This window comes from Pieris rapae, chromosome 11, assembly GCF_905147795.1.
Source record: "Pieris rapae chromosome 11, ilPieRapa1.1, whole genome shotgun sequence".
NCBI lineage: Eukaryota > Metazoa > Arthropoda > Insecta > Lepidoptera > Pieridae > Pieris > Pieris rapae.
Window position 1 is genome coordinate 3,435,791 of NC_059519.1, and position 26,921 is coordinate 3,462,711.

Genomic DNA, 26,921 nt, shown 5'->3' on the forward strand with positions numbered 1-26,921 from the left:
AAAATCTCAAGTTAATTGATTAAATACAAAATAAATCCCTTCACATCTTAATTAGCGAAAACGATAATCTAATATGCATTTTAAGCACTCTATCGCTCGCTTAGATTATCTACATTAAGTTGGCAAAGGCATGCGTGTGCGCACCTGGCTGATCCTAATTACTGATCTAACGGCGTTAGGGCTAACCTTTAATTACAGATTACAAATCAAGATACTACGAGTCTTAATAATTGGCACATTCATTCACTTGTGTTTCTATGTATATAATAATAGTTCGTTTTATTAGTCTGTGTAATGTAATATTTATTTCAAATTATCGTATCGACATCAATCGTTTTAGGATTTTTTTAAAGAGCGTACCAATTCTTATAAGGCTGACAACGCATTCGCAAGCCTTCTGGCATTGATAGTGTTTATGTATCAATTACCGATGTATGCCCCAAGAAAAACAATCAAATAATTTCTCAACAATGTGAAAGTAATATTTACTACCTAGCTCTTTTTGTGGGTTACGAAGAGAACTGGTAAGAGAACCTCTGTTTAATCACTTACCCTAAGTATATATAAATACAAGATTACTTTGAAAAACTGAAACTAATGGAACCTGAAACCTTTCTTCTGATTGAATGAATCATAGTAATAAAACACATTATTGAAATATGAAACCAAATCGAAAAACTTATGCCAACGTTTCACTTTGGTTGCAGCCAGGTCAGGGGATTTATATTGTTATTATAATGGAGTAATTTATTCGTAGTGCGACGTGAATAATTACTTAGGTCGTTACAATACTACGTGATAGCTGTTCGCCGATATTTTAACAATAACGCTAAACCAATTTATTTGTCATTGTATCTTTTTCTCTCGTATTGAGAAATCTGTGGGAACCTAATTATTCCTATATTGCTTAAAGACTCAGTGGATGTCTTGGGATGTCCTTTACCTGTAACATTTTATCACACATTATCTGTATTATGAGCTTATTAAATATCGTTTAACACATAGCCTTTCCTTATATACGGCTCGAAGGACCAAAATGTAGGGTTCCTGCGTCACCGTTTTAAATAATAGAGGATTTTAGTTTTACTATATATTAACCACTCGCGTACAGCGACAGAATATAAGCAAAATAATGAAATGCCACGCTTATAAAACTAATAAAGCCTGAGCGAGCAACCAAACCAAACCAAACTAACAAACCGTAAACACCTCATAAAATATTTCATAAAATTTGATTTTAACGTCAATCTTTTAGAGCCAAATATTGCCTACAACTGTTTAACACAGCTACATAATTTCTTTACAATACTTGCATGAAAAAAAATAATAACTTCATGAATTGAATAAATTGTAAGTGAAGTTATTAGAAAACTTTCACGCACTTTTTATTGAATCACAAAAATATGTCCAATTTAAAAGACAAAATACATGAAGGGGGCCGCGTCGATACAAACCAGGTGACACGTGCTGGCGCATTTCACTTTCATTTCTAGTCGAAGAGACACTGAATATTTTATACATAACTTTAAGTTTATTTTGTAAAAAAATAGCTTAGTGTAATAACACTATCACTAATCACGGAGCGTGATATATCAATAAATCCCTCCGCTCCGTGATTTTATGAAACAAATTCATTATTATCGCAAACGGTGAAGAAACTCAGATAAACTAAGATTATTAGAGATTTTGTCACATAACAATTCAAGCAATAAATAACCTATAACAATTACTATAATAAAATAGAAAAATACAAATACAAACATTCATTTTTTAAACAAAATTATTTATATCACAATTATTAAAGTTGAAAACCTCTAAAATATCTCTTAGTGTATGCGCTTGCGCCGATGCGTGACGATTGTGACAGATCGCTGGTAAGATCTCGCCGTTTTTGTGTTATCGCGAGAAGCACTTTGCGCCACGTAGTAGTGCTTTAATGTATCATTAACAAGAGAAAATAGCCTACTTAATATTAACACATTACATTGGCGTCCATGAATACCAAGAGTTCACTTAATTCCGAAACAATTCGACTTAGGGACCTTCAGGAAAGCGTACCAATTCGATTCGTTAGCTCTCTGGCATTGTGTCCATCGGTCGGCGGTGCCGGTTTACCCCCTGTTCTATAAAAAAAAAAAACAATCGGATACCATAAATTTTGTATGTATAAAATCGAAATGGCAACACTAGTTATATTTTAAGAGCAAGATTCAGAGTTGAGAGTGTCACACTAACGAATCACTTAGAACATAATTCGCTTACAAATTTCTCCCTATGATTTCCAACACCATTGTTGCTATTATATTCAATAAAGGAAACTGGAAATTGGGAGGCTATTTATGTATTTGACATACTTGTGTATATCGAATAATTAATAAGAAATGAGTAAGAAATAATATCCACAACCTTACTTTCTCTGTTGCAAAATTGATTAAGACGTTTGCGTAGATAGCCCTTGGCAACATCTAAACACCATGGCAAATGATGCAAATGGTTTTTGCAATCAGGCCTTCAAGAACGTGTTTTTATTCCGTTATTTACAAATTCATCTTCGAATTTAATCATATTTTCGATGGTGTTGAAAAGGTATGTAATCTGTAGACTTTTTTAACGTCTCATGCCTAAAGCTAATTCGGGGTAAATGTCAAGATAGAAGACAAATGTGAATAAACATTGCAATAAAACGTTCGCAAATCTGATCAAAAAACTGGGGTTACAATTTCTATATAATTATGTATATAGGTATTTAAGATTCTAGAATGGCATGTATAAATAAAAATGATCAGTGTCTGCCTCATTCAGAATTTATATAATTTTACATATTAAATTCGACATAAAAATAAACATTTATCATTCTTCCGACATTCTTCGATAAGCGACCTCTAGCGTATAAAGCGATGAGTAACTAATGATTTTTGGGAATCGTGACGCTATTGAATTAAGGCAAAAAGTAAGGACTTTCCGACCATTAACCGTCGTCGAATATTGATGAGTAATCACAGGTCAATGCCTTTAGTACAACTTAATATCACATATAATGCATCTTCAGAACTTTGCAACAGATTATGTTTAACAATCTCATATCTATTTTTCATATCAACCGCCAATGCAATAGAAAAATAATTTACTCAATACTTCTTTTTACTTTTGTATCTATCTTAAATTTGTCTCCTAATGTGTCAATAACATTGGCGTTAAGTTCTATATGATAAAACATTTAATTAAAATCAGCCACAGTAAATATTCAATTAAAGATTTTTTTATAGTAACTTGCTCGCATACAAAATAAATGCAGAAGCAATAATGAGTTCTTATTCACATGGCGTCGTATTTAACCTGTGCCAGTGGGTGTCAATGATTTACACCATTGCAACCATTCATATTTATTAGTTGGCCATTTTTTCCGCCATAAATCGCACTGAATGACACGAATGACACCCCGACATGGTCCTATTAGCGTTCGAGATGGTTTTTACATCGTTTTTTGAGATAACTCATGAATATTCTTTCGCTACATAGAATCTCTGTTCGCATTTAAGTAGGGGGTTCATTGTTTATTAAAATACAACATTTTCAGAAAAAGGTGGATGCGAAATTCTAAAATTTAAAAATGAGCAATCATACTATAGACTATAAAATGATAAGCTTTACGATCAGCTTCCATTATCTATTTCCAAAATCTGTCGTAATCACTTAACTGTTTAATAAAAATAAAAATAACGTTATTATTACTGCTAGTTTGTAGACAATATAGTTAAAATACTAATTTCATACATTAAAAATGATATTAGATTTTAATGCATCATAAAATAATAAATATGCAAATATGCTCTCGACTGTATGAATATAAACGCACCTCATAATTATGATTTACAGTGCAGAGATAATAGATCTTCATAGAGGTTGCACTATTTCCATCTGAGTTGACGTCATTTTTGTTTATTTTGTCTATTGATACGACCTCTGTGGCGATTTAATTTGAAAATGGGGCCAAATTTGTATCCATGTCATGGATGGTTGAAAACCGTTATTTAATATTCTAAAGAACGTGTCTCGCATTGAATATTTAAAATTCTTGTATTCTTATAAAAATGAACCGGTACAGGTATTGACTTGGTAAAAATTCCTTACTGTTATGTAAAGGAAATAAAAATAATAGTACTACTATTTTTAAGCTTATTTCTAACGTAAGTTTAATACGTTAGGCTCCAATTAGTAGTTTTTTACAGAATTAAATTATTAATCGCTTGATAGTAATTATAAAGATGAATGCCATGAGAAATACTTTAGTAAAATTATAAATTTCGGTTTTAATAACAATATGGAATCCTAAAACGAACAAACTAACACCAAATGAACAATAATTTTCGTTCTAAATTCAAACAACTGTTGCACATATATTAAAAGATCATTTGCAATTTAACCTATTTCGTTAAAAATAATTCATGACCGTTGCGTGTTGCGCCGGCGCCATTTAGAGCCTTAAAGGTGGAAGGAAGGGCACTACAATTTCGCATAATGACGGGTTCATATATATCATTGATCGTCAGTCTTGAGATTGCAGTATTAGGCTGGTACATAATAGTTTGAATAAAAGATACGTTCTTCTAAACAAAATATGTTTAACAGAATTTGTTTCAATTCGAAAGTCGGTGCTCCCACTTCAGGTAATGTATCAGCTACATAAATGATTTTAGCCTATAATGTTTTGCATGAGAATCGGTATTAAACTATACATAAAAAATATGTAGTGTCGTTTGATTCGTACGTACCATAACCTCCAATATTAAATGTTTATAAATATTATAATCTTGACCGTATACGAATACATGGTTCGTTATTTAAAAACAGCACACACAGTTTATGAAACACAATCCCTTATGAAACGAAGTGTAAACAAAGCTTAACAGTAAATTATCGCGTAAAGGGTGCTTATTCGTGCTCTTGTTGTCGACCTTGGCACGCGATTCCCTCGTTGGGATGCCATTGTGTTGCTAGGCAACGGTCTTAGTCAGCTGACAGTTAAAAAAACCGCCAAAACAAGGCAGACATAACGATGTTGAATTGTGGATATTAATGATAAAACTGTTTGGTTTAGATGGATTTATTTATTTTCAACGTAACATTGATTATATTAATTTAAAAATTAATTGTAAATTGAAGACGCAGCAACGTGCATTTTATCATAGGAGAAAGGTTTGTAAGCAGTGGACTTTTCATGACAATTTATTTAAGTTTTATGCTAGCTCCTCGACTAGTGCGATGAAATATGGAGTTGTTGTTAGTTTGATGTAGTCTTTAATCAGCTGACAATGTTGTCAACAGCTCCTCGACTCTTGCAGATTACAATGTCTGGCGGCTCGGGGATTTATTACTTTGAATTATACACTTGAGAACTTGTGTATATTGAAAAATAAGGAACGAACACTATATTGAAAATTATAGGTTGTTAGCATTTCCTTTTGTTTGTCATAACATTTTAAATTACTCTTTTATGGTATCGTTAACTAGCTGTTTATAAAATTATTTTGTAGATTTGTGTATTATATTACCGTTTAATCCGGGGTAAATTTTGTCATCACGTATTGTTATATCTACTGGAGAATTATTGGATTAACCAATGCAGATGTATTTGTACTTCCAAAATTAACGTAGTCAAAGAAACTTTATTTTTATAAATTTTATACTTATTTCAGTGTACACAGACCAGCCTGTATCATCAGCGTCTCCTCCTACTCGGGACAAAATCAACGGAGATGAAAAGGCTCGCTCACGACGCAGGGACACTTGGCCAGAACCAGTTCAAGCTTCTAACGATGACGGTATGACAACACATCTATATGGAATCTAAACCTCGCTTCTAGATAACCTATTTCGATTCTGATCCTAAGTCTTCGGTAGTATAGTGGTAAGTATCCCCGCCTGTCACGCGGGAGACCGGGGTTCGATTCCCCGCCGGAGAGAATTACGTTTTTCCTTTTTATTATTTTATTTTTTCTTAATTCAGTAATATGTAGTAACCATAAATATGAACAATATATTTTTACAGAATTATCAAAACAATTACAAAATAACGTGATGTAAATTACAAAGTCTATAATAAAAGCACGCAAAAAAATTGTATCCTTCGTCAAAGACATTCAATCTAAAATAATAAAAATAATCTCTCCGGCGGGGAATCGAACCCCGGTCTCCCGCGTGACAGGCGGGGATACTTACCACTATACTACCGAAGACGTGTAGTGAATTGCGAAATTATAAATCTTAAAATAAATTAAAATACAATAGTCGTGGTATATCCAAAAACTTTTATCTGCTCATGCACAATCGATAAAACATTACTTATTATTTAAATAATGATAACTCAGTAGATAAATAACTGATAACAGTTATACTGTACCTAGCTTAATATATTCTTATTCGCTTACGTATCGAATAATACTAACATTTAAACAAACATTTATAAAGACTTCTATATTTTCAGCCAACGTCCGATCCCCTCTTCTACAGCAGCAGCACCAGCAATATGATGAACAGTTAAGGGACATCGCGGCTTCCTTAACGAAGCCCAGGTCACGCCGTGCGCTGCCGCCAACCTTGGAAAGACCCACCCGGTTACCACCGCCAGACAGACTACCGGTAATTATAAACATTGGTTCATTTAAAATTGTGTTTATTCAAAGCAAAATATACTTTGTAACCTAAGGGTGTATATTTTTAGTTTGTTAGGCATTTTGAAAGATCAAATGAAACAAATGAGTTCTTTAATAATAATAACAGGTGCAATGAACAAATATATTTGATACTAATATGTATCAATTAAAAAGATACTTATATTTATATTTAGGTATTTAATTAAAACCTCGTTTGTTAAATAGTGATTGTAATTTTTTTTCCTACTGAAATAAAAATTGTTAGGATATCTTTTGTTGTTTATATATTTAAAGGATTCTATATAGAAACAAATAAGTAGTGAAAGGACTTTTAATTATAAGTTTAATGTTGACCAATATGCAAGAATCAATAAAAATGGTTATACTTCCAAGACAATTATTGTTCTACTCGGAATGGAACTATTTATTATAACCATATAGATACAGTGTTAATAAATTTCAGGCTAGAGGTTCACCAGACGGTGGTGCTCCAACAGAAGAAGGCTTAACCAGCTCAGCGAGTGAAGGAAGCGAGCCAACTGATGCTGCAGAAGCAGCAGAAAGTGTTGACGGAGTTCGAGTAGAATTGCCAGCTGAACGTCTTCTTCATGCCAGGGCAGGATGGATGCAGCGAAGAGGTATTTCTTTTTGAATTATGATTATTCCACTAGTTAGTCGCAGTTATTAATCAATGTTTGATTGAGTTTCGATATTAAATGAAATATCTTAATGCTTTTTTTGAAGTGATACTCTTGCAAATAAAATGCATTATTAGTAGAAAATAAAAATGTTTGAAAAGACTGGGTTAAAATAGAGAAATTTTTTACTCAAAGGTATAAACGATTTATAATTATGAAACTTTTCAGTCCTTATTTCAATTTCTGAGCGATTACATATCATTAAATAGATGATAGTTTAGTTAATTCATTTTTAAAGGTCCCTCTGGATGGTCAAGACACTGGTTCGTGCTTCGGGGTGCAGCTCTGCTTTACTTTAGAGATCCTCATGCAGAACACCGCGGCCTCATGGACGGTGTAATCGATTTAAGTGGGGTCGCACGCGTTGTCGAACTTCCCACCTCTGCATCTACAAATGGATACGCGTTTGAAACTGAGGTAAAATAGACAATATACTAAATTTCTAAAATATTTTATTAAAACAAAATGTTACATTAAAAAACAGACTCTTAGTACTAAGTTTTTACCCGAATTTTATATGGTTTTCAGACGTGGGACGGCAAACACATAGTGCTGTCAGCAGTAACTGCGGGAATCAGGTCGAATTGGATATCGGCCATTAGACGAACGGCAGGCTTGCCGGAATCTGGCCCGCTCTCACTGATTCTACGAGAAGATTCGGTCGACCAAACGTCCGAAGCGTCTACATCTCCTGTCACGCCTGTCACCCCGAATACGATGAAAACGGCGCCATTCTCCTCGGATGAAGAGTATCGCACCGCTTCAGAAGGCGGGCGAAGGGACAGCGCGGACTGGGGAGACGTCGCCCCACAACCCCCTCCCTCTCCTATACTCAACCGGACGCCAATATCTAAAGTTAAAGAAAAGGTTCGCGCAAGGAACACTGCCCCTGCCAAAGTCGATATCAAGTGCGAGAGAGACGAAATCGATGCTGCCAAAGAAAATGAGCGCCCGGCAGATAATATTATCGATGAAAACGAAAAGCCAAATGAACCCAGAAAACGTAGCTATATATCGACAATAGATAAGCAATCTATTGAAATAGACGACCTGCGCAAGCAGTTGAAGATGGCACTTAGCGACGTTGATGCCGCCGAGGCTGAGTTAGCGCGACTGAAGAAAATAAAAGCAGATGCTGTGTTGAGAGAGAAAAAGATGGAAGAACTAGTTATTGCTCTACAAAAGAAAGAGGAAGAGTTATCTATCAGAACTAAGGATGCTGAAAACTTAGACGCTATAAAACAACTTTATATTCAGGACAAAAATATGTGGGAGAGCAAATTGACAGAGACACAAAATTTCTTAAAAGAGTCTACAGAACATTGTGAGTTGTTAACGAAACAGCTTGCCTCGGCTCAAGATACCGTCAAGCAGCTTCAAAAAGAGCTCACTGATTTAAACGAGAAACTTCTTAAGAGCGTTAAAGATAATGATTATTTGTACGGCAGAATAAGAGAACTTGAAAGTAAAGTTATCGTGGAATCACCAACCAAGGAGAAGAGAAAAAGTGTTGGTTCTCTTCATGAACTTGGCAATATCAATGAGAATGTAAATTTAGAGTCTTTTGAGAAAAATAGACTGATCGAAGAATATGTAGAATTAAGAAGTAGATTCTTAAGAGCAATACAAGAAATTAAAGTTATGAAGAAAGAACTTCGTGAATCACACAACATGTACGATGAATTGGAGATCACAAATATGAAATTAGTTAATGAAATGAAGTTAAGGGAACAGTGCAGTAGATCAGAGATAGATCTGATGGCTGCTCGAATTTTGGACTTGACACAAAAACTTACTGCATCTGACAAACAAGTAAGAACTTTGAAACATAAAATTCAGAAGACTGAGTCTAGAGAAAAGCGACGAAGTTTATCGCTTAAAGGCAGAGAATCTTTTACCATCGGCAAAGAAGTAGAAGAGAAGCTGACAGAGCTTGAAAATAAAATAACTCAGTTAGAGACCGGTGAACCAGTGCCTATTATAAATTCACCATCAAAGAGCGGATCTCCTGTTAAAGAGAAAGTCACGAAATCTGATGGTGTGGCAGATGAGAAAAGAATGAAACGGTTAGCAGCACGTCTCAGAAGGAAGTCTCTCGATAGTGCTACAAGTTCTGAACCCATGAAGATGTTGGTCAGGTTAAGCTCGTTAGAAACCAAAGTGGCGTCTGTTCTTGAACATCGTCGCGAGATCGCTAACTCCAGTGAATCGCTTAGTCAAACAGAGAAAACTATTTCAAATGATGACCAAGAAAAGTCTTCGATCGGCACCCAATCCCAAAGGCATCTATTAGACAGGTTACAGAGTCTTGAAAGTGTAGTTATACATTCGAGAAATAAAGTTAACGATTGTCTATGTCAAATGAGTGCAATGCGAGCAGCTAAGTCGAAAAGATCACCTTCACCCAGTTTAGAAAAGAACTATAGTCTGAAGTCAATGGAAAAGTGTTTGTCCGAAGTCAGTAAGAGGCTCCAAGATTGTTTCGATAAATGTGTATTGGATTCCTGCGAGGAAGCTAAAAATGATGAGGAACACGACAGTGTCACTCAGGTCGTGATACAATTAGAAGAACAGTTAAAGATTAAACTATTGGATATATCAAAACGAAAAGCTGCGCTGTACGAGGCCGGCGAGCTGACCCATAGGAAAAGCTTAGAACTTTTAGCGGAAAAACTTGCATACGAGGCCGTTCTCGTCGGTAGAATCCAAGAAGCTCTGGAGTCCTCGAACGGTAGCAGATTTTTTGCAAGATTGATCAAGTCAGAAATCACCGAAACTAGTCAATTAATCGATAACCTTAAATGTAAGTTAAACGGGGAGAGCGGGAAGAACTGCGACGCGACAAAGAGCTCTCTCGATTACCTTGCGAAAATTTTGTCGAGGAACATTGACGTCATCAACGGCTCTCGAGATCGGGACTCCGGTCGGTCCGAGCTGATAGTGCATAGCGCAGATTTAGAGGCCCTGAAAGCGTCCCAGAAAGAAGTGGCCGAAGCTGTTGAAAACTTTAAAGCGGACAAACTGAACGAGTTGTGTTCTGCGCTCGCTGGTGAAGCGCTGTCTTACACAAATTCGAACGATAGCGACTTTGAGCAGCAGCGGGCCAACACAGAAGCTGCTCGAGTGCGCGAGGCTTGGGCCTCCGCGAGGGATACCTTGGGGGCGGAACTAGTACAGGCCGAGGTGGCGAGGGCGCTTAGTCGCGCCGCACAGACCTGTGAGCGTCGCCTTGACGAGGCGAGAGCGCTGCGACTCACACTCACCGCACAGGACCGCGCCGACCTCGAACTCTGGTGGCAGGCCGCGCACGACCACCTCCGCTGCGAAGTGGACGCCGCCGGACGAGAGCTAGCCGCGCGATATCGTCACGCCAGGCCTGCCCGCCGCGAGGGCTCTCCGGGGCTCGACAGCCGCGCGTTGCTGCAGCGGCTGGCCGACGTCCTAGCGCACAAGGCGCTCGTTGACGCTCGCGTGGCCGTCGTGGAGGGAACGTACCGAGCCTCCGCGCCGCCTCGCGCTGTAGCCCGAGCTGACGACGCCGTCACCTCCTTGGAGGCCGACCCCGCCGCCGAGGCGGAGTTCGTCTACCTGTTTCAACATTTCTCGACCGAGTGCCGCGCGCTCTTCTCCAGTGACTGTTCCGGCAACAGTGAAGACTCGATGAAGATCTGCGAGGGCCTCGAGCGGGTAGAGGCGGCGGTCGCGGAGGCGCAGCGACGACTCGGAAGCGAAGGAGAGGGTCTAGAGGTGTCCGAGGGGCCCGGCGTCGGAGTGGGACAGCGCTTGGAGGCGCTACGTCTGCGTGTCGAGGCGCTGGCGGCGTGCCAGCACTGTGCGCGCTTGCAGGACGCGCTGGAGCGGTTGAAGGCAGAACGCGCGCGAGGCGAGTGTGCGTTGGCCCAACAGGCGGGGGCGTTGGCGGCGGCAAGACGGGCGAGAGCGCAGCTTCAGGCCCAACACGACCGCGAAAGAGCCACGCTAAGGGACCGCGCTCGCACTTTGCAGCGTCGCCTTGCCGCGCTAGACTCGGAGTACTCCGCTCAGTTGGAGAGCTTACGAGCCGCTTATCAGGTATGACCTGTAATATTTTTTCTTTAATATTCTCCGTTATTCGATAAAAATAGTAGACTAGACTGTTGGAGTCATAGGAAAGGAGCCAGGTTTTATACGAGAATTCGAAGTTTTTGCTTTTTTTCCAGAGCGCGGTGTCGGCAGATACGCACGGTGATGGTCTACGTGCGCGTTACCAGCAGGAGATCGAACAGCTACGCGCACTTTGTGAGAAAGGGCTCATGGCTATGGAAAGCTCGCATCGTCGTATAGTCAGAGAGATGGAGGACAAACACCGTGCAGAGAGAGAACAACTCAGGTTTGCTTTCATTGAATTAATGTAATTGTATTTTAAGGTTTTGACACTATATTCGTGTGTTTTGAGATATCACACTTGCACTTATATTCACTACACTAAGTTTATTAAATAAAATGTTCAGATATCTTTAGGCGTCTCTTTCCCGATGTATCAAGAATTTAGATTGCCCCAGATTATATAGCCCGTTTAAGTGGTCTAAGGAAAACCGTTTCACCGTATTTAAGCCTGTATCCACATTAAGATCCTTGTGGGTACTTTCATTTTTCATATAGGATGGTATTATATGGACTGTATATTGCCGATATTAACAAAGAATATCGTTTGTTTTTAAATTAACAATATTATAAATAAATAAATATTGCTTGGATTTCCATTTCTTCGTTTTTAATATTCATCGCTCGCGCTCTCTCTATCACACACACACTTTTTTATAAGGCTTATTATAAATTAAAAAATATTCATTATTTATTCAGGTTGGAGAAGGAACAGGCGCTAGCAGAAGAAACACGAGCAACGTTGGCAGCGCTGGATGCCATGAGAAAAGCCCACGAGAGTGAGGTCCGAAGAGAAGTCGATAAGTTCAAGCAGGAATTGCTGGCTCGAGGCGCCCCAGACCTCTCGCAAATCAGCACTAGGCACCAGTCAGTATATTTAGTAAAAATATCCTTTAGATTATTCAATATTATTTATTCTAAGTAAATAATAATCTTTCCATTACACTAAAAGAGTCTTTTGGTGCAGTAAGTTTCTGCCTCATAGTCAAGATAAACCCTAAATTTACTTTGATGTTATTATTTTGTTCTGATTTCTTCTTGTTTGAAATAAAATGAAAAATATGGGTTAATACAATGTCGACGTTGCAGGCAAGAGATGGACGAGATAAAGCGAGAGATACTATCCTTATCGGAGAAGTATTCTATTAAGTGCGTGGAAAGCGCAGCGCTGGAAGAGCGTCTGGCCAACGCCAACGCCCAACTTGCGCATGCGCACAATCACATCATGCAGCTCGACTCCAGGTATGCACAAAATTTTACTTTGAAATCGATTTTTATTAAATAATTAATATTTTCCTCTTTTTATATTCCATCAGATGTTAACGTATATATTATATATCCTGCACTGAATTCTGATTTTGATGATTTTGACTTAAAACTAGAAGCAAACCTAATTAAAAATACTTTTCCAAGTAACAAACTCTTGAACAAATGTTTGGAATATTACTTTTAACTTTTTTAATTGGACACTCTAGAAACAAACAACTCCGAGCTCATCTCATCTCTGAAGCGAATGACCTGAAGGCTTCAGAAGCGTCTACTCTCTCGCAGCTCATAGAAGACACTGCGCCGGTATGTACCCTGTAATGCATTTAACCAACATCGCTTAACTTAGCTAGTATCTTGTAGCTAAATGCTTGCATGACATTCAACGTCGTAGTTCTAAGTCAATTATTTCATACACGCCAACATCCACAAACGTCCATGCACAGACATTCTATGTAAAATTTATATTCTATACTAAGCATATAAGATCGCACAAATTGAGCTTACTCAAAACTACTTCCTTTTGTCATTCTCCTTACAAACACTATTTTAGCTTATTTCTTCACAATTAAATAATTTCGTAAAAAGTTTGGGAAAACGAAATACTTTCTTTTGGAACGCAAGTGGTGGTTATATCGAAGTAGCCTTATAATTCTAAATAGTACTCAATGAATGCGATCGCAGTAGTATATAGTATCATAATTGCATCGTCGGTTGTCGGGTGCACTAACAGCATGCGCGGGAGGCGCCGCTCTGGGACCACTTGAGGCAGTTGGCGGCCGTCTGGCAGAACAATGCTGCAGGTAATCTTTCACTTGTCCATGAGCCCTAGTATTAAAAAAATAATATTATTCATATTATATTGTGTTTGTTATGTTATATTTAAATTTTCATCTCTTTCTCCCCTATCTTTGAAGTTATGTTCTGGTACATGACGAGATGCTGTAAATAAAAAATAGCTTTATATAATGGGCAACATTTTGAAATAGCTTTAAATTGTTGCCCGTTAAAAAAATTTATTTGATACAAGGACTCGTGCTCGATACAAAAATCATATAAAGCTTATTATTACTTTGGGTAGCGGGATTATATTGTAAATTTCGATTTTCGATTAATGTACTAAATTTAATGATAAAATAAGCTCGAATAAACAAACACACTTGTCAAATGATTTTTTGCTAGTAAGTTAGTTCGAGACTTATTTCTGATCTTGATTTTCCAATATAAGGCTTGGCTTAAAAATTCAAATGATACAGCGTTTATTAAAACTATTTCATCCAACTAACACTGCACTGCATGATTTAACCAAGCAAATACTAGTTTTTATATATTATTTTATTAGTTGATAGTTAACTAACAAATATTTCGAGTGTTTGTTGGCGACTTATAGCACAATTTTCTTTCATTCATTTTGATTGCATACTAATAACTTGAAACGTGAGTTTAACTCCTACTAGTGGAACTATTACCTACTATTAGCAGTTAATACTTAGGTACAAATATCTAAAAGCATACCATCTAGAATAATTGAATGTATGTGTAGACGAGGCCGACTCGTTCAAGTCCTCTACTGGAAGCGGCTCGTCCGAACCGTCCAGCGAAGATCCAGTACGCCAAAACAGAGACCACCAGAAACCTACAGCTGTCTCCCGTTCAGGTTCAGCCATTTTATCTAATTATTTGATTATCGAATTGGCGTCGCACAGTTTAGGCTTTGAATAAAGGTTTTGTTATACTGTCACGTTAAAAAGACCGCGTATCGGCGTATAGCAATATAATAAATACATAGATCGTTTCATTTCTTGCTTTGAATTGTCGTGAATGGTCTTCTCTTAAATTATATGGAAATAAAGACATAAAAACATTTAATAAGTTATTTAAAATGCAGTCACACTAAAGATGTATTTTCTTTTTCAGAATTGAAATCTAAGCAGCGTTGCTCTGACAGCGGTCGCAACCTGCTCGTTGGTATGGTCGCCGAGAGAAAGAAACGATTTGAGCTGTAGATTATCTTTATACAGATTATTACAGTATTCATTATTGTAATATTTATCTGATACGCCTCTCCCACCACGCTAGCACCTGGCCACTTTGCTTAAAACTTATGTAAAGTACTAGAATTTGATGAACTTTTTTGTTAATACTTTTCATTTAAAAAATGTATTTGGTTAAGTTATTACAACATATAGTAATTATAATATTCGATATATGATCAAAAGGATCAAGTGGCCAGAACACTCCCACCCACCACATTGTATATTGTTTTTTAATTTTATTATGTCTGAATATTGAAACTTAGTGTGAAGATGTGTTTCAATATCCAGTCAATTGTATATCTTGTTACTTGTAGCGTGTTCAGTATATTTTAGTATTGGTTAGTGATTTGTAAACTTGTAACATTGTAAATACTAACTACGCCTATCCCTTAGCACTTATCTTAAGGAGTTTGTTACCAAATATTTTCTTATTTATGAGTTTTATGACACTTAGTTTTCGACATGAAATTGATTAGTGTCGCTTTAGTAGTATAGCCTTGTTTATTTTTTTGTAGATTTATTAATATACTTATATATTCAGATGTGGGAGATATTCGTTTTGGAACATTAAGTATAGTTTAGCGGCTGTTATAAATTTTCAAATATATGTGGCCTCATTATAAACAATATTTTTATAAACATAGCTATTGTTATAACAGCCATTGTAAGTCGTGTTGTTACCGCGAAGGGTCTTCCAGCACCTTGTTGTGTACAGACACACAGACGCACGGATGTATGTGTGAGATTGCTCAATTGTTTCTAGTGGCGTCAAACCAAAATCTTTTGTCGGCGCAAAGATTTTTTAAATTAAATTTTCATAATTTTATTTTACATATTTACAACGAATTTAAATAATTTTTGCGCTGAAGTCGAAAATATTAATGTTATCTCCCTTAAACTGTCGTAGTTGATTGTAAAGTGTTGGTTTATATAACAAAGATTTTTAAATAAACTACTTAATACAACATTTCTTTTATTTAATCTTATTAAGGCAAGTGCAATAACATATTCGTAATTAAAGTTCTAATCAATTTACACTATTTATAAACAATAGAAAAGTTAATAAATATGTACTAGTCTATCCTTATTTAATATACTGCTATAGGCCAATAAATAGACAAAATAATGTGAACGGCAACATTCTTCACACAAGAGATGAGAGATAGATTAAACCCAAACACCAAAACGTTTGGTGGATTAATGTATAGAGTATTTACAAAATGAAATTCTCTAAACTTTGCATAGTCATCAGTTTGAATGTTGTTACGTTAATATAATAAATAATACATACAAGCATGTCTGACCATATGGCGACATTGAAAAATCCAAATTATTATTATTCAGCTGACTTGATATTTTGTCCATTAATGGATCTATTTTAGCCTTGAGTCCTACAAATTTAAAGCTGGATTAAAGGTGGAGCAGGCTCTTCTCTAGCTCTTAACTTAGCACGCCACTCGCTACGATCAGCCAGTATACTGCGTCCAAAGGCAGTATGAATGTCACGGAATGGTACCTTCTTACGCACCACTTCAGCTCTTAAAGTTTCCTTATCTGCAATTCACAACAATACTTCAAATTATAATTATGATTTAAATTGCTTCAGTTAATATCATACACACTTCTGAGTCTGTTTTTATTCTTGATTTTTAATTATAATCCTACTTGTTGGTGAATGTTTATTACATGCTGTAATTCCTACAATAATTTTCATCAACTAGTTATTTGCAAACAGTAGGAAGAAGAACAACACAAAAGCTAAAATTGGCTAACAAGAGGTTTCAGCACAATTCTGTTAATTTTTAATTGCCTAAAAAAAGACAAAATGTATGCAAAAATATCCTTGTTCAGCATCAATTACTTACAATGCCTACTGCCTGTTACAGTTTTTGGCTCCCCATCTGCCATTTTATTAAATGGGTTGTGTCGTTGACCACGTGGGGGTACCTTAGGTTCTTCTTCACCTTCTGGCGGTGTAATTGTAACTAGTGCTGCTGCGTCTTCAGCTGCAAGTTTTTAAAGCAATATATATTAATCTTTAAAATTAATTTAATTAAATTAATCAGTAATAAATTGTTTTATTTGATAAATTATAATGTAATTGAAAACTCGAAATACAAACCCTGAGCTTCATCAAGCTGCCTCTGCAATTCTGAAACCATAAGTTTCATATAATCATAACTTGCACATGCTAAAGCTTTCATCCAAGCCTCCATAGACACCTGTGAGTTGGTACATAGAAAGTAAGTTCTACTTCCTTCACAAGGGAATACTATTTTGAAGCTATAAGACTCCTCTTCTGTTAATTCTGTAACAAATTGCCTAATTAATATTGAAAATTTAGAGAAACAAAATCTCATCAAGAACTTCTCTGTATTTGTTTTCGACAGTGATGTAATTATGCAAACATCAATAATAAACTACGAATAATTCGCTTGATATAACTTACCTATTGTGCAACCCTCTAAAATTATTACGCCAACAGGTTCCTTATCTCCTTTCTTATCAAAGTAGAACAAAAGATTACCCTTAAGAGTAAACCAACGTCGCTGATAGTTTTTGCCTACTTCGGCCCGTAGATCCAGCCATCCTTCGCGATCCACTGGTGTAGCGGACGAAGCGAATGCACACAAATTCTTCTCATTTATCTTCATAGCGAAATTTTAACATCAATAACAAAAATTAATAAAATATTTGCATAATTTTAGTACTTGCAACGCTGAATATTAATTGATAATAAGCATGTTATGTAATTAAAATTAATTTTTTTGTAGATTTCGTATACGTAGAAGTAACTATTCTTGTATTATTGAAAACAAAACAAATAATAAAATATAATTTGACAGTTAAAATTTCCTCAGCTTACTTTAGGAGATACAATTTGGCAGGAGCTTATCCACAGATGATACAGGTAAAGAAAAAGGTCATCAATTTCAATAAAAATATGGAGGCTCCGTAGAGCCAAGTATGGTATACAGTATACACTATACTCTATCTACGGCAGGCTCATAATAATCTTCTAATTATGCTACTGTTGGGAAATGGGAATTAGACTTAGACTATAGAATATATCTAAACCAATACAAATTTGGGATCAAATACTTACTTAATAATAATTATGAGTAATTACCCTATAAATTAACTGCTGCCAGTGAATTCGCCTATATTAAAGATGATGGTAGTCGTCAATTAGTTTAATATTTTCAGATAAAAGTAAAACTTATCACGGGATCTCGGAAAAAGTTTAAAAAGCGAATCGATACTGAAATTATAACTTATAGGTAAATGGAAATGCAAAAGGCATTTATCTAAACTATTTCTTCAACTCTGAAGTAAGTTCTTACAAAACAGGATCAAAATAAATAAAACAGTGGCGCTACAACCTTTTTAGGTCTGGGCCTTAAATTTATTTAGCTGTTATATAATCATTTGCTAATCTAATAAGTAGGTGATCAGCCTCCTGTGCGTGACACCTGCTGCAGACTTTTAGGGACAAGCTGGTTTCCTCACAATGTTTTCCTTCACCTTTTGTTAATGAATTAGGAACATCCTAAAAGTTTTTCTCTTCATTTGAGAAGAAAAATGGGGCATCATATGAAAGAAAGATATTTTAAATATGTAATATTTTATTCATAATTATTATTACCTATTTTCAGTTATTTATAAAGTTATATTAATATCAAGTATTATACTAACATTTTGTTTACGAATCCTAATGATTGCTCCATTTAGAAAATTTGATTTCCACATCAATCATTGGATTTGATCTTAAAACTAGTATGGTGAGGTCTATTTACAGTATAATCCCAATTCCCTAAAAAAATTGACAATTCACAATAACAAAAAAGGTCAAAAACGAAATCTTAAAAATAATTCATTCAACTACAAATCTCGCTTAACAACTGTACAAAATATTCAGAGTGGTTTCTTTAAAATGTGCTCCATTACACAATGGCAAAGTGGGCAAATAATTAACGGTACATCGTTACGTCGCATATTTACAGAATGTCCTTTTACAAAACAAAATATAAACTATATACAACATCATAAAATATTCTCAAATGCTGTAACACATTTAAAACATTTCATACATATTCAACTAGGCATAATTCAATTAAGTCGCCATTGAGGCGACACTACAGATAATAAATTATGTAAAAACGACACACAGCCGCCGACCCATGCAAAGACTGTACAATTTGTCTAATACCAGTATCGCCGCTAGTGATACTATTAAAACATTTTGTAATTGATTAGATAATGTCATGCTTAAATAAAAATTGATTTTATTTTGTCTTCAATAAATTAAATGATTATAAATGATTTCATTCTAAAGGCCCAAAACATTTTTTAAAAGCGTTATTCACATCACTCTCAACTTATACATGTATAACAACTTCACACCTCTACAATATTGACTTTAACATTAAATATATTAAAATAGAAAATTTCATATAACTACCAAACTGCCCGAGATTCGACGAACCAACATTTTCTCATCATCATTACATTTAAATATTTTATATAAAACGATTTCTAAATATACAAATGCTAATTCAAATGTGACCCTAACTCATGTATTATCTATTGTAAATCTAACTATTGGTGTTCCTAATTACTTAAAACCCAAGAGGTACATGTACATAAGAAAACAGTGTTGACGGTGGTTAAAAGGTTTCATCCACCCGAGTTCGCTCACGCTTGGCAGTTGGTTATATTATATATTATTGTAGCAAAAATTTTCCTAGTAAAAATCTTGTCATAACACTTTTGAAAATTGCCATTTGCTCCCAATTTATAAACGGATTTGACCTAAAACGGTCACTAAGACTACGAATTTCATCATTGGAACATAAAATAACCAAATAAATATTGTTTACACATTTGGAAAGGATATAACACAATTTTGATTTAAATTCATAAAAAATAACCCTGTGATGCAATCTCTAAAAATGTTTAAAAATATCTAAAAACTCCTTAAAAGAAATATCTAACTTTGGTAATTGATACCGGTTTGATAAATAAAACATTGCAAATATATACAGTACAATACAACAACACATTTACAATTTCTAAGTTCGTGGAGTTATAATTAAACTAATGAGAAGACGAAGGGAGGGAAACACGAAATCATCTATATCTATTGTGACGTGATACTAAATTCCATATTTCAAACCATATCCCAAGTTACAATCTAGTCTTGAGAAATGTGTCAACTCTCAGATATGACACAGATCTTAAAACTAGATTTAAGTTTGATTCACGTTTTGAGTTACGGACCTAAGTGTACTTTATAGTAAATTAAGCACTCGACTATGGATATATTTTACGAATCAAACATACTTAGAAATATTACTAACAATATTCGAAGGAATAAATGTTGAATTGATGAAAATGAGGTACGTTTCGGAAACTGTTGAACGGAATCAATATGGAAGAATGTAACAGAAAGACACAAATGGAAGAGTAATTATTATCGCACGTATAAAATGCCCTTACGACTAACACGACGCAGGTGTTAATTAGCAAATTGGACCTTCGAGATTATTTACTAGAACATTCTAGAACATGGCTTATATAAAGATATATTCTCTAGTCGTTTGTGTTGTATTTGGTTAAACCGAGCTTAATCTCTTTTATAATACAATACTTACACCATATTTAACACGAAATAAAAAAATCTATTTTGGTAATATTTTAGAAGTAAAATTGGCACAATACATAAAATAATTGAAGACAACTGAGGATTAAGCTTTTTGGATTTGTTTCTTTACAAAATTCTTTAGTTTCAATGTTAAAGTATAATACAGAGCTAGCTATCAAATACACCAGCCTGCAAGAACCTTGATGTTTTAATTTGTTTTGTGGTCATAAAAGACAAGCATTTAAAGCCATACATTGGATTAGGACCTAATGTTTACTGTTGTTAAAAATATTCAATAATATAAATCGATTTGAATTGATCAGTTTTTTAAATTACATCTGTTATATGCTATTCGCATAATTCTCTAATTCTGGATTAATACGACTTCTTAAGTTCGTAACGTCTTGCCTAATCTTAGAGATCGGGGTCCTACGAATTGTACATTGAAGAATCAATCACTGGCAGTGAGTGTCCGCTATAGTCCCTGATGTCCCTAGTTGCGTGGGTTAGGTGGCACACACGGTCCCTATTTCATCTTCAGCCGAGCGCGGCTGCGGTGTGATAAAGCTGCATAAGGACCTGCACGTGCAGCGGGAGACAGGACATCCGGTCGTGAGTGGTTCCGTCCAGTGCTAGCCAAGATAAGGCGTTGTATCCCTCTAATACGTATCTGCAAATATTAAAAGTTTTCTATAAGATTGCAGAAAAAAAAAGATGCACCATAACTCGCTTGCTTGCTAAATAAGATTACGCATAATATATATTATAATAGATAGATAATTATTATAATAGTTTGTTAAAAATAAATAAACGAGTTAGGTACCTGAGTACATCTGTGGTGGTGGTGGAATCGAGAGGATGCGCGTTGTGATCGCGGCGCTGTGTGAAGGCGTAGTCATCGTTAGGCAAAAGGCTGCACTGTAGGTGCAGCGCATTCTTGAGGAAGGCGGGGCATGCGTCGCGCAGGTGTGCGCACCCTGCCCACCACCAGGCAGGCATGGAACCAAGCGGAGCCGTCGACACAAGGTAGCCCAGCGCCAGCGGCTGTTGGAGCACCGTGCCCACTTGCTCGGGTTGCGGCTCGTGGTCGCGGGCGTAAGCCCCGACGGCTGCGGCAGCCGGCCCACCGGGCGGACTTCCCTCGCGGCTACCCGGTTCATCGTCTCGGCGCGGGGATCCCCCGCCTTGCCAGCATTGGAACATGTCGGTGATGAGTAAGTCAGCCATCTGATCCTCGCCGATGTCTTCGTCGACCATCTCGAGTCCGATGAGCAGCATGTCGTTCTCCTCGCCGTTGGCGGCGGGCTGTTCGTAGGGCATCTGGTTGGACTGCGTGGTGGCCGACGTGGGGAAGACGAGAATGTGCGTGGCGGTGACGTCGCGTGGCGTGTGCAGGTGGGATTGGATGGAGGCCTTCGAAAAGCGCTCGTCGGGCGTGAAGCGGTCGGCCATGAGTCGTAGACAGGGGTCGGGCTCGGTGGACACGAGGCAGGCGGAAAGGATGCAGGGTGCCCCCGTGGGATATAGAAGCGAGCAGCTGCCGCACATCTCGCGCAGTGTGGTCGACAGGCGAGACAGATTCGGCCTGGACAGCAGCCAACTCCAACCTACAAACACAAGTGATATCATTTTAATATTGATGTCTATACTCTGATTTTTAATTCCGTAGAATTCTGACAGCTATCATTTTTTGGCATGAAAGCGATTGCAATTACAATTGGCACATTTTTCAATTTCAATACGAGTCTGAACATATATATACACTCTATACATACTTTTGTTTGTTAGTAAATGATTCCATTTTATTAAGTGCTCAAATAATAATAATAAAAAATAATAAAGTAATTAAAGTTTATTCGATATATTGTTTGTGATATTGAAATATCTGTTATTTTTGTATGAGGTCACTAGAGCAATTAAATATAAAGATATACCAGTAGGTAAAACATAAAAAATACGTTTTTTTTTATTGACCCAAGTGGGTCAAAAATGTCCCTTTTTTGGTAGAGGCCTTTTTTAGTAGCAGTTATAAAATGTCAGAATTCTATGAAATGAAAAAACAGAGTATAAAAATATTGTCTTTGTCATTGTTTATAAACAAAAATATTAAGTTCTTCCAATTTGTTAACGTTAAACGTTAATAAACGTAACCAACAAAACGCTTAGATTAGAAAATGAATACATATTCATATATTGTGTATTTTACAAATAAGTACAAACCTTTGAGCTCGCCATGTCCTATCCGCCCGACTCGTCCCACTACCAGCCTCCAGGGTTGAGCGGCCTGTGACATTACGCCTAGCGCGAAATCCATCAGCTTCGTCAGCCCATGCCTTCGTGCAGGACCACCACGTTTTCGGCGCGATCTAAATAAAATTTATTTTATTAAAGTTTTCGATTGGACATCTCAGCTTTCTGAATATTACAACAGTACATATATTTATAGAAAACACTTTTTTACCGGATTGAAGCTATGTATTTATTGTAAACTTATAATTATTTAACATAATTTTAAATTTATCCGACGCACGTAGAAAAAGTTGCATTAACCATATTTATTTCCCCGGAGTTGGTATTGACTAAAAGATGAAGGGTTACTGCAGAAATTGCTCACAGTCTCCATTAATAAAATACAATACCAACAGTACATATATTTATTGGCTTGTAATTGTAACATGGAAATCCATTCGAATATTTACAACTGCTGCTTAAATTCTTCCACTCATCACTTGGTTTGTTTACAGTTGCTCGAGAAAAAAATAAATCTAATCCATATTTGCTGCTTTACCTGGCAGGTACATAGATATTAATAGCGGCTGTGTCGAGTAGCTCCCCGCGTGCATCAGTGGCAGAAGCTAGCAACCAGCGTTGGTCGTGTGAGAGGCAGTAGGCCACGTAAAGTACGGCGCCATGTTCGCCCGCCTGGCCCCATGTCTCTGCCACCTCCTTGGGTGCGCGAGGTGGAGCCAGCACCCACGCCGGTGAAAAGAGACGGTACGGCGCGCGGTTTTTCTCCTGGAATGCAATATTTTATTTCTTAATATATTTTAAGCTATATGCCTAAAAGCTTTGTATGTGTATACCACCGTTATTTGTCTTAACGTAAAAAAAATAAACAAAAGCGTTAATGGGCCCCACATGGAAAGTGGAGCAAGAAATAAACTATTGCCCAAAGTACAATAAAAACAAAAGAGGAAGACAAATAAGAAGGAGGATAGAACAAATTAGGGAAAGAGTTGTACAAGGCAGAGAGTGGCACAGTGCAGAGAGGAATGGCGGAGTTTGTAGGAGGCCTTTACTAAAACTGGGCATACAGATACGCTAAAGGAGTTAGAAATATCACTGTGTTTCAATGTAAAAGTGTCTGAAGTATTAAAAGATAAATATATACATAGAATCAGATCTAAGACAAAGATTTTAAACGCCGTTTATTAATAATTCTGTAATACTATTGCAATACTGTACATATCACGTTGTAGAAACAGCAATTTTTTGAAGCAAAGGTAAATTTTAAGTTTTTTTTAATCAATAGCCGTTGTACTCACGTCTTTATTAGAAACGAAGAGATTAGCATCTGCAGCAGTGCCAAAGCCCGTGAGCGATTTCCCGTTGGGCGTGTGCGCTAGATTGCGGCGTGCACTCGCGAACACACTAAAGGCGAGTGCACGAAGTTCTGCTACGAGACCCGGCTCACTCGTCGCCCCCCCACCGCCCGCCCCACACCACGTCTCGCAAACACCCTCCAGGGATATGATCTGTAACAACATATTGCATATATAGCATATACATAAACGGAATGGGAAATAGAACCATAAAATGTTAACATTTAGGTCAATACGTAGAACTTTTACATACCTTGATAAGAGGATTGTGGTGATGAAGATGATGATGCGCCTGCGCAACAAGTCGTAAAAGGGCGTGCAATGCTCGTGGGCGATGCGCATGTGCTGCAGGTGGCTCGACGACATAGAGCACGAGGGCGGGCGGACCGCCCTCTTCTTCTTCCCAGGCGCTGCTAGCCGTGCCCAATCCGCCCGTTCCGGTATCTATTTCCGGCTCAGTTCCACCCGCCCCTCCCGGAGTATCCGGTCTGTCAGGTGCAGCTGGCGGTCGCATTGCTCCCGTACTATTTGGTGCTAAAATTTAAGAAGAAAATAGAAATTAGTGATTTATTTTAGATTAATTCAATTACTTACGTTTTAGCAGGAATAGCAAATTGCTAATATAATGCATTTAAACTTCAAAAATAGAGACTTACAAAAACAAAACATTGAGAGGTGAGACTCACATTCGAATAACGTCTTATCGACGTTTAAAGCGGCTAGTTGCGGTACTAGGTTCGCCCGCAAGGTCTCGGCGTATGCGCGCACGTATTCTCCCAAACGCCCCGGTGGTAACTCGCCCGTCCATTCCTCGCAATTTGTATCCCTGGAATATTTAATGATATATTAAAGACGTTGTTTAAAAATTATCGATTTCGACTACCTTTTTCGTCGTAATTTGTAAAACCTTAGCTAAAATAATATAAAAGTGAACTATACCTATCAATTTCAGCTGGTGCAGTCCTCACAATACCATCCCTCGCTATCCTGGATATCGGTTGATGCCTTCCCAGCTTCGCCGCTTCATAGGCAGCCGAGAGCTCTCTAAAGAACGTTCGCACCGGCTCCGTCAGTGCCTCACCGTCTGCAGCGAGTACAACGTACGCGACATCCCGGCTATACGAATAAGGTTCTAATGCCAACCGCTCCCAATGCCGAAGCGCGTAGGGAGATAGAGAAACCCAGTCGCGATCGTGGCCTACAAGTAGCGGAGGGACGGGTTGTGGCTCGCAGCGGTCTTCGTTGCCTCGGCCGGCTAAAAGGTGGAACTGTCGCCACGTGAGCGGCCCAGTCACCCCGTCCCACATACGAGCGCCCGCGCAACGCTTCTGTATCGCGTCTTGTAGTAATGGTCGGAGGCGGCGCATTAATCTGTAAATATAATTTATCTGTGTCACAGTAAAGCGAATGTGATAAGATATAGGGATCGTTAAAGTTATTTAACGATACATTTAGTCCGAGTATACAAGGATATATTTACACAAAGAAGTCATTTTCTTTATACATTCCAAGGTGTTATACCTCACAACATCCCTTGAAGACCGCGGCGCACGCGCACCAATGAAGGGCCATCGATGCACCGCTCCCATCGTGATTCCATTCTTGTTCTTAGTGGCCGTGATGGACAAAGCGCCGCCGGCTGCCGCACGTAGCGCACACATTGCTGCCGCACCGCCATCTGAGTATCTGTTACATTCGCGCATATTATTTAGCCTACCTAAATTATCAATACATAATCTTATATATAAAATTCTTGTGTCACGGGGTTAGTAACCGAACTCCTCCGAAACGGCTCGACCGATTCTCATGAAATTTTGTGTGCGTATTGGGTAGGTCTGAGAATCGAACATCATCTATTTTTCATCCCCCTAAATGTTAAGGGTGGTCCACCCCTAAAATTTTTTATTTATTTTTTAGACAAAATTTTTTCGTTTTTATTTTTTTACGATACACCTATACCATACAAATATAATAATACACCATTCAATAATACATGCAACCCTAAATTTTCACCCCTCTACAATCATCCCTTATGTTTTTTTTGTTAATTATAAACTTTTTTGCCCCAAAAACATGGCAAAACAACGTTTGCCGGGTCAGCTAGTAACTTATAATAAAATATATATCTATATTAGATAGATATCCTGCTCAGCAATTAATGTAGAAAGATGCTAACCTAATTAACATTACTTTGTAAATTTTAATTTACATAGTATTATTAGCCTTATATATAGTACAGGCTAGATGGTAATTCATATATAGTTGCTCTGTTTTTAGTAACTCTATAGTAAAAAAAAAGGAATTGTTTCGTTATTCTGAAAAGATTAAGTTAAAGAATAACATTGATTAAGTTGATTCGTCATCACAGAAGAAAATCAAAATTAAGTAAGTATCGATATTTTATTGTTTGCCCATAACTTTTGGGCGAACTTTATGTAATTTTTAATTAGCCTCTAACTATATCTACTTCTTACATTCAATTTGTAACGAAAAAGACGGGTTATACATACTCGAGCAGGTTGAGCCGCGTGTCGGTGTGAGTGGGGGCAAGGGCCGCGGCGGCCCTCCTCGCGGCGCGGGACAGCGCAGAGGCGGCGGAGGCAGCGGGTGCGGCGCACAGCGCCACCACCACGCTAGCCACTTCGCCTAACGCATCTCCCGCACCGCGACGCCGCGGCTCTTCCGCTACGCCAGTTATCTCTAATTCGTCCTGTGCACATACGTATATTAATAAGATATATTTAAGGTGAAGACAAATCAGGTAGTATACGAGGAATAGATAACGTTATATAACTTATTTTTTACAAATTTAATTTTTTACATAGGTATTACAAAATTAAGAAAACAATCAAAATATCATTCATTCGTATAGGTATGTA

At 37.2% G+C, this 26,921-nt stretch overlaps 3 protein-coding genes and 2 non-coding genes across 9 annotated transcripts in view; 2 read left to right on the forward strand and 3 right to left on the reverse strand.

Moving 5' to 3' along the window:
* Positions 1–15,761, forward strand: part of LOC110997415 (protein outspread) — a 220,842-nt gene extending 205,081 nt beyond the window's left edge. For 2 of the 3 annotated variants that reach the window (XM_022265571.2, XM_022265572.2), the window contains exons 7-18: positions 5,697–5,822; positions 6,485–6,639; positions 7,117–7,291; positions 7,590–7,768; positions 7,880–11,422; positions 11,551–11,720; positions 12,194–12,361; positions 12,584–12,736; positions 12,970–13,066; positions 13,494–13,563; positions 14,304–14,417; positions 14,678–15,761. In XM_022265571.2, the coding sequence (XP_022121263.2) occupies positions 5,697–5,822; positions 6,485–6,639; positions 7,117–7,291; positions 7,590–7,768; positions 7,880–11,422; positions 11,551–11,720; positions 12,194–12,361; positions 12,584–12,736; positions 12,970–13,066; positions 13,494–13,563; positions 14,304–14,417; positions 14,678–14,766 (5,039 nt within the window). In that variant the 3' untranslated portion in view covers positions 14,767–15,761. The remainder of the gene's footprint in view (positions 1–5,696; positions 5,823–6,484; positions 6,640–7,116; positions 7,292–7,589; positions 7,769–7,879; positions 11,423–11,550; positions 11,721–12,193; positions 12,362–12,583; positions 12,737–12,969; positions 13,067–13,493; positions 13,564–14,303; positions 14,418–14,677) is intronic. The other variant, XM_022265573.2, reaches the window with a different exon arrangement.
* On the forward strand, positions 5,892–5,963 carry Trnad-guc. The gene has a single exon. It is a non-coding gene; the product is annotated as a tRNA-Asp (tRNA).
* On the reverse strand, positions 6,165–6,236 carry Trnad-guc. Its single transcript has one exon. It is a non-coding gene; the product is annotated as a tRNA-Asp (tRNA).
* Positions 15,757–17,614, reverse strand: LOC110997417 (sesquipedalian-1). Its single transcript, XM_022265575.2, has 4 exons — positions 17,246–17,614; positions 16,919–17,104; positions 16,662–16,802; positions 15,757–16,350 (listed from the first exon to the last, which is right to left on the reverse strand). Exons 1-4 carry the CDS (start codon positions 17,448–17,450, stop codon positions 16,196–16,198), a joined length of 687 nt encoding a protein of 228 aa, XP_022121267.2. The 5' UTR covers positions 17,451–17,614; the 3' UTR covers positions 15,757–16,195.
* A 975-nt stretch (positions 17,615–18,589) lies between these two features.
* The window catches only part of LOC110997410 (mediator of RNA polymerase II transcription subunit 13), a 48,898-nt gene continuing 40,566 nt past the window's right edge, over positions 18,590–26,921 (reverse strand). For all 3 annotated transcript variants that reach the window (XM_022265563.2, XM_022265562.2, XM_022265561.2), the window contains 10 exons: positions 26,553–26,752; positions 25,564–25,728; positions 24,982–25,413; positions 24,729–24,868; positions 24,296–24,576; positions 23,986–24,195; positions 23,229–23,455; positions 22,661–22,806; positions 21,264–22,047; positions 18,590–21,110 (listed from right to left, as the gene is read on the reverse strand). In XM_022265563.2, the coding sequence (XP_022121255.2) occupies positions 20,978–21,110; positions 21,264–22,047; positions 22,661–22,806; positions 23,229–23,455; positions 23,986–24,195; positions 24,296–24,576; positions 24,729–24,868; positions 24,982–25,413; positions 25,564–25,728; positions 26,553–26,752 (2,718 nt within the window). In that variant the 3' untranslated portion in view covers positions 18,590–20,977. The remainder of the gene's footprint in view (positions 21,111–21,263; positions 22,048–22,660; positions 22,807–23,228; positions 23,456–23,985; positions 24,196–24,295; positions 24,577–24,728; positions 24,869–24,981; positions 25,414–25,563; positions 25,729–26,552; positions 26,753–26,921) is intronic.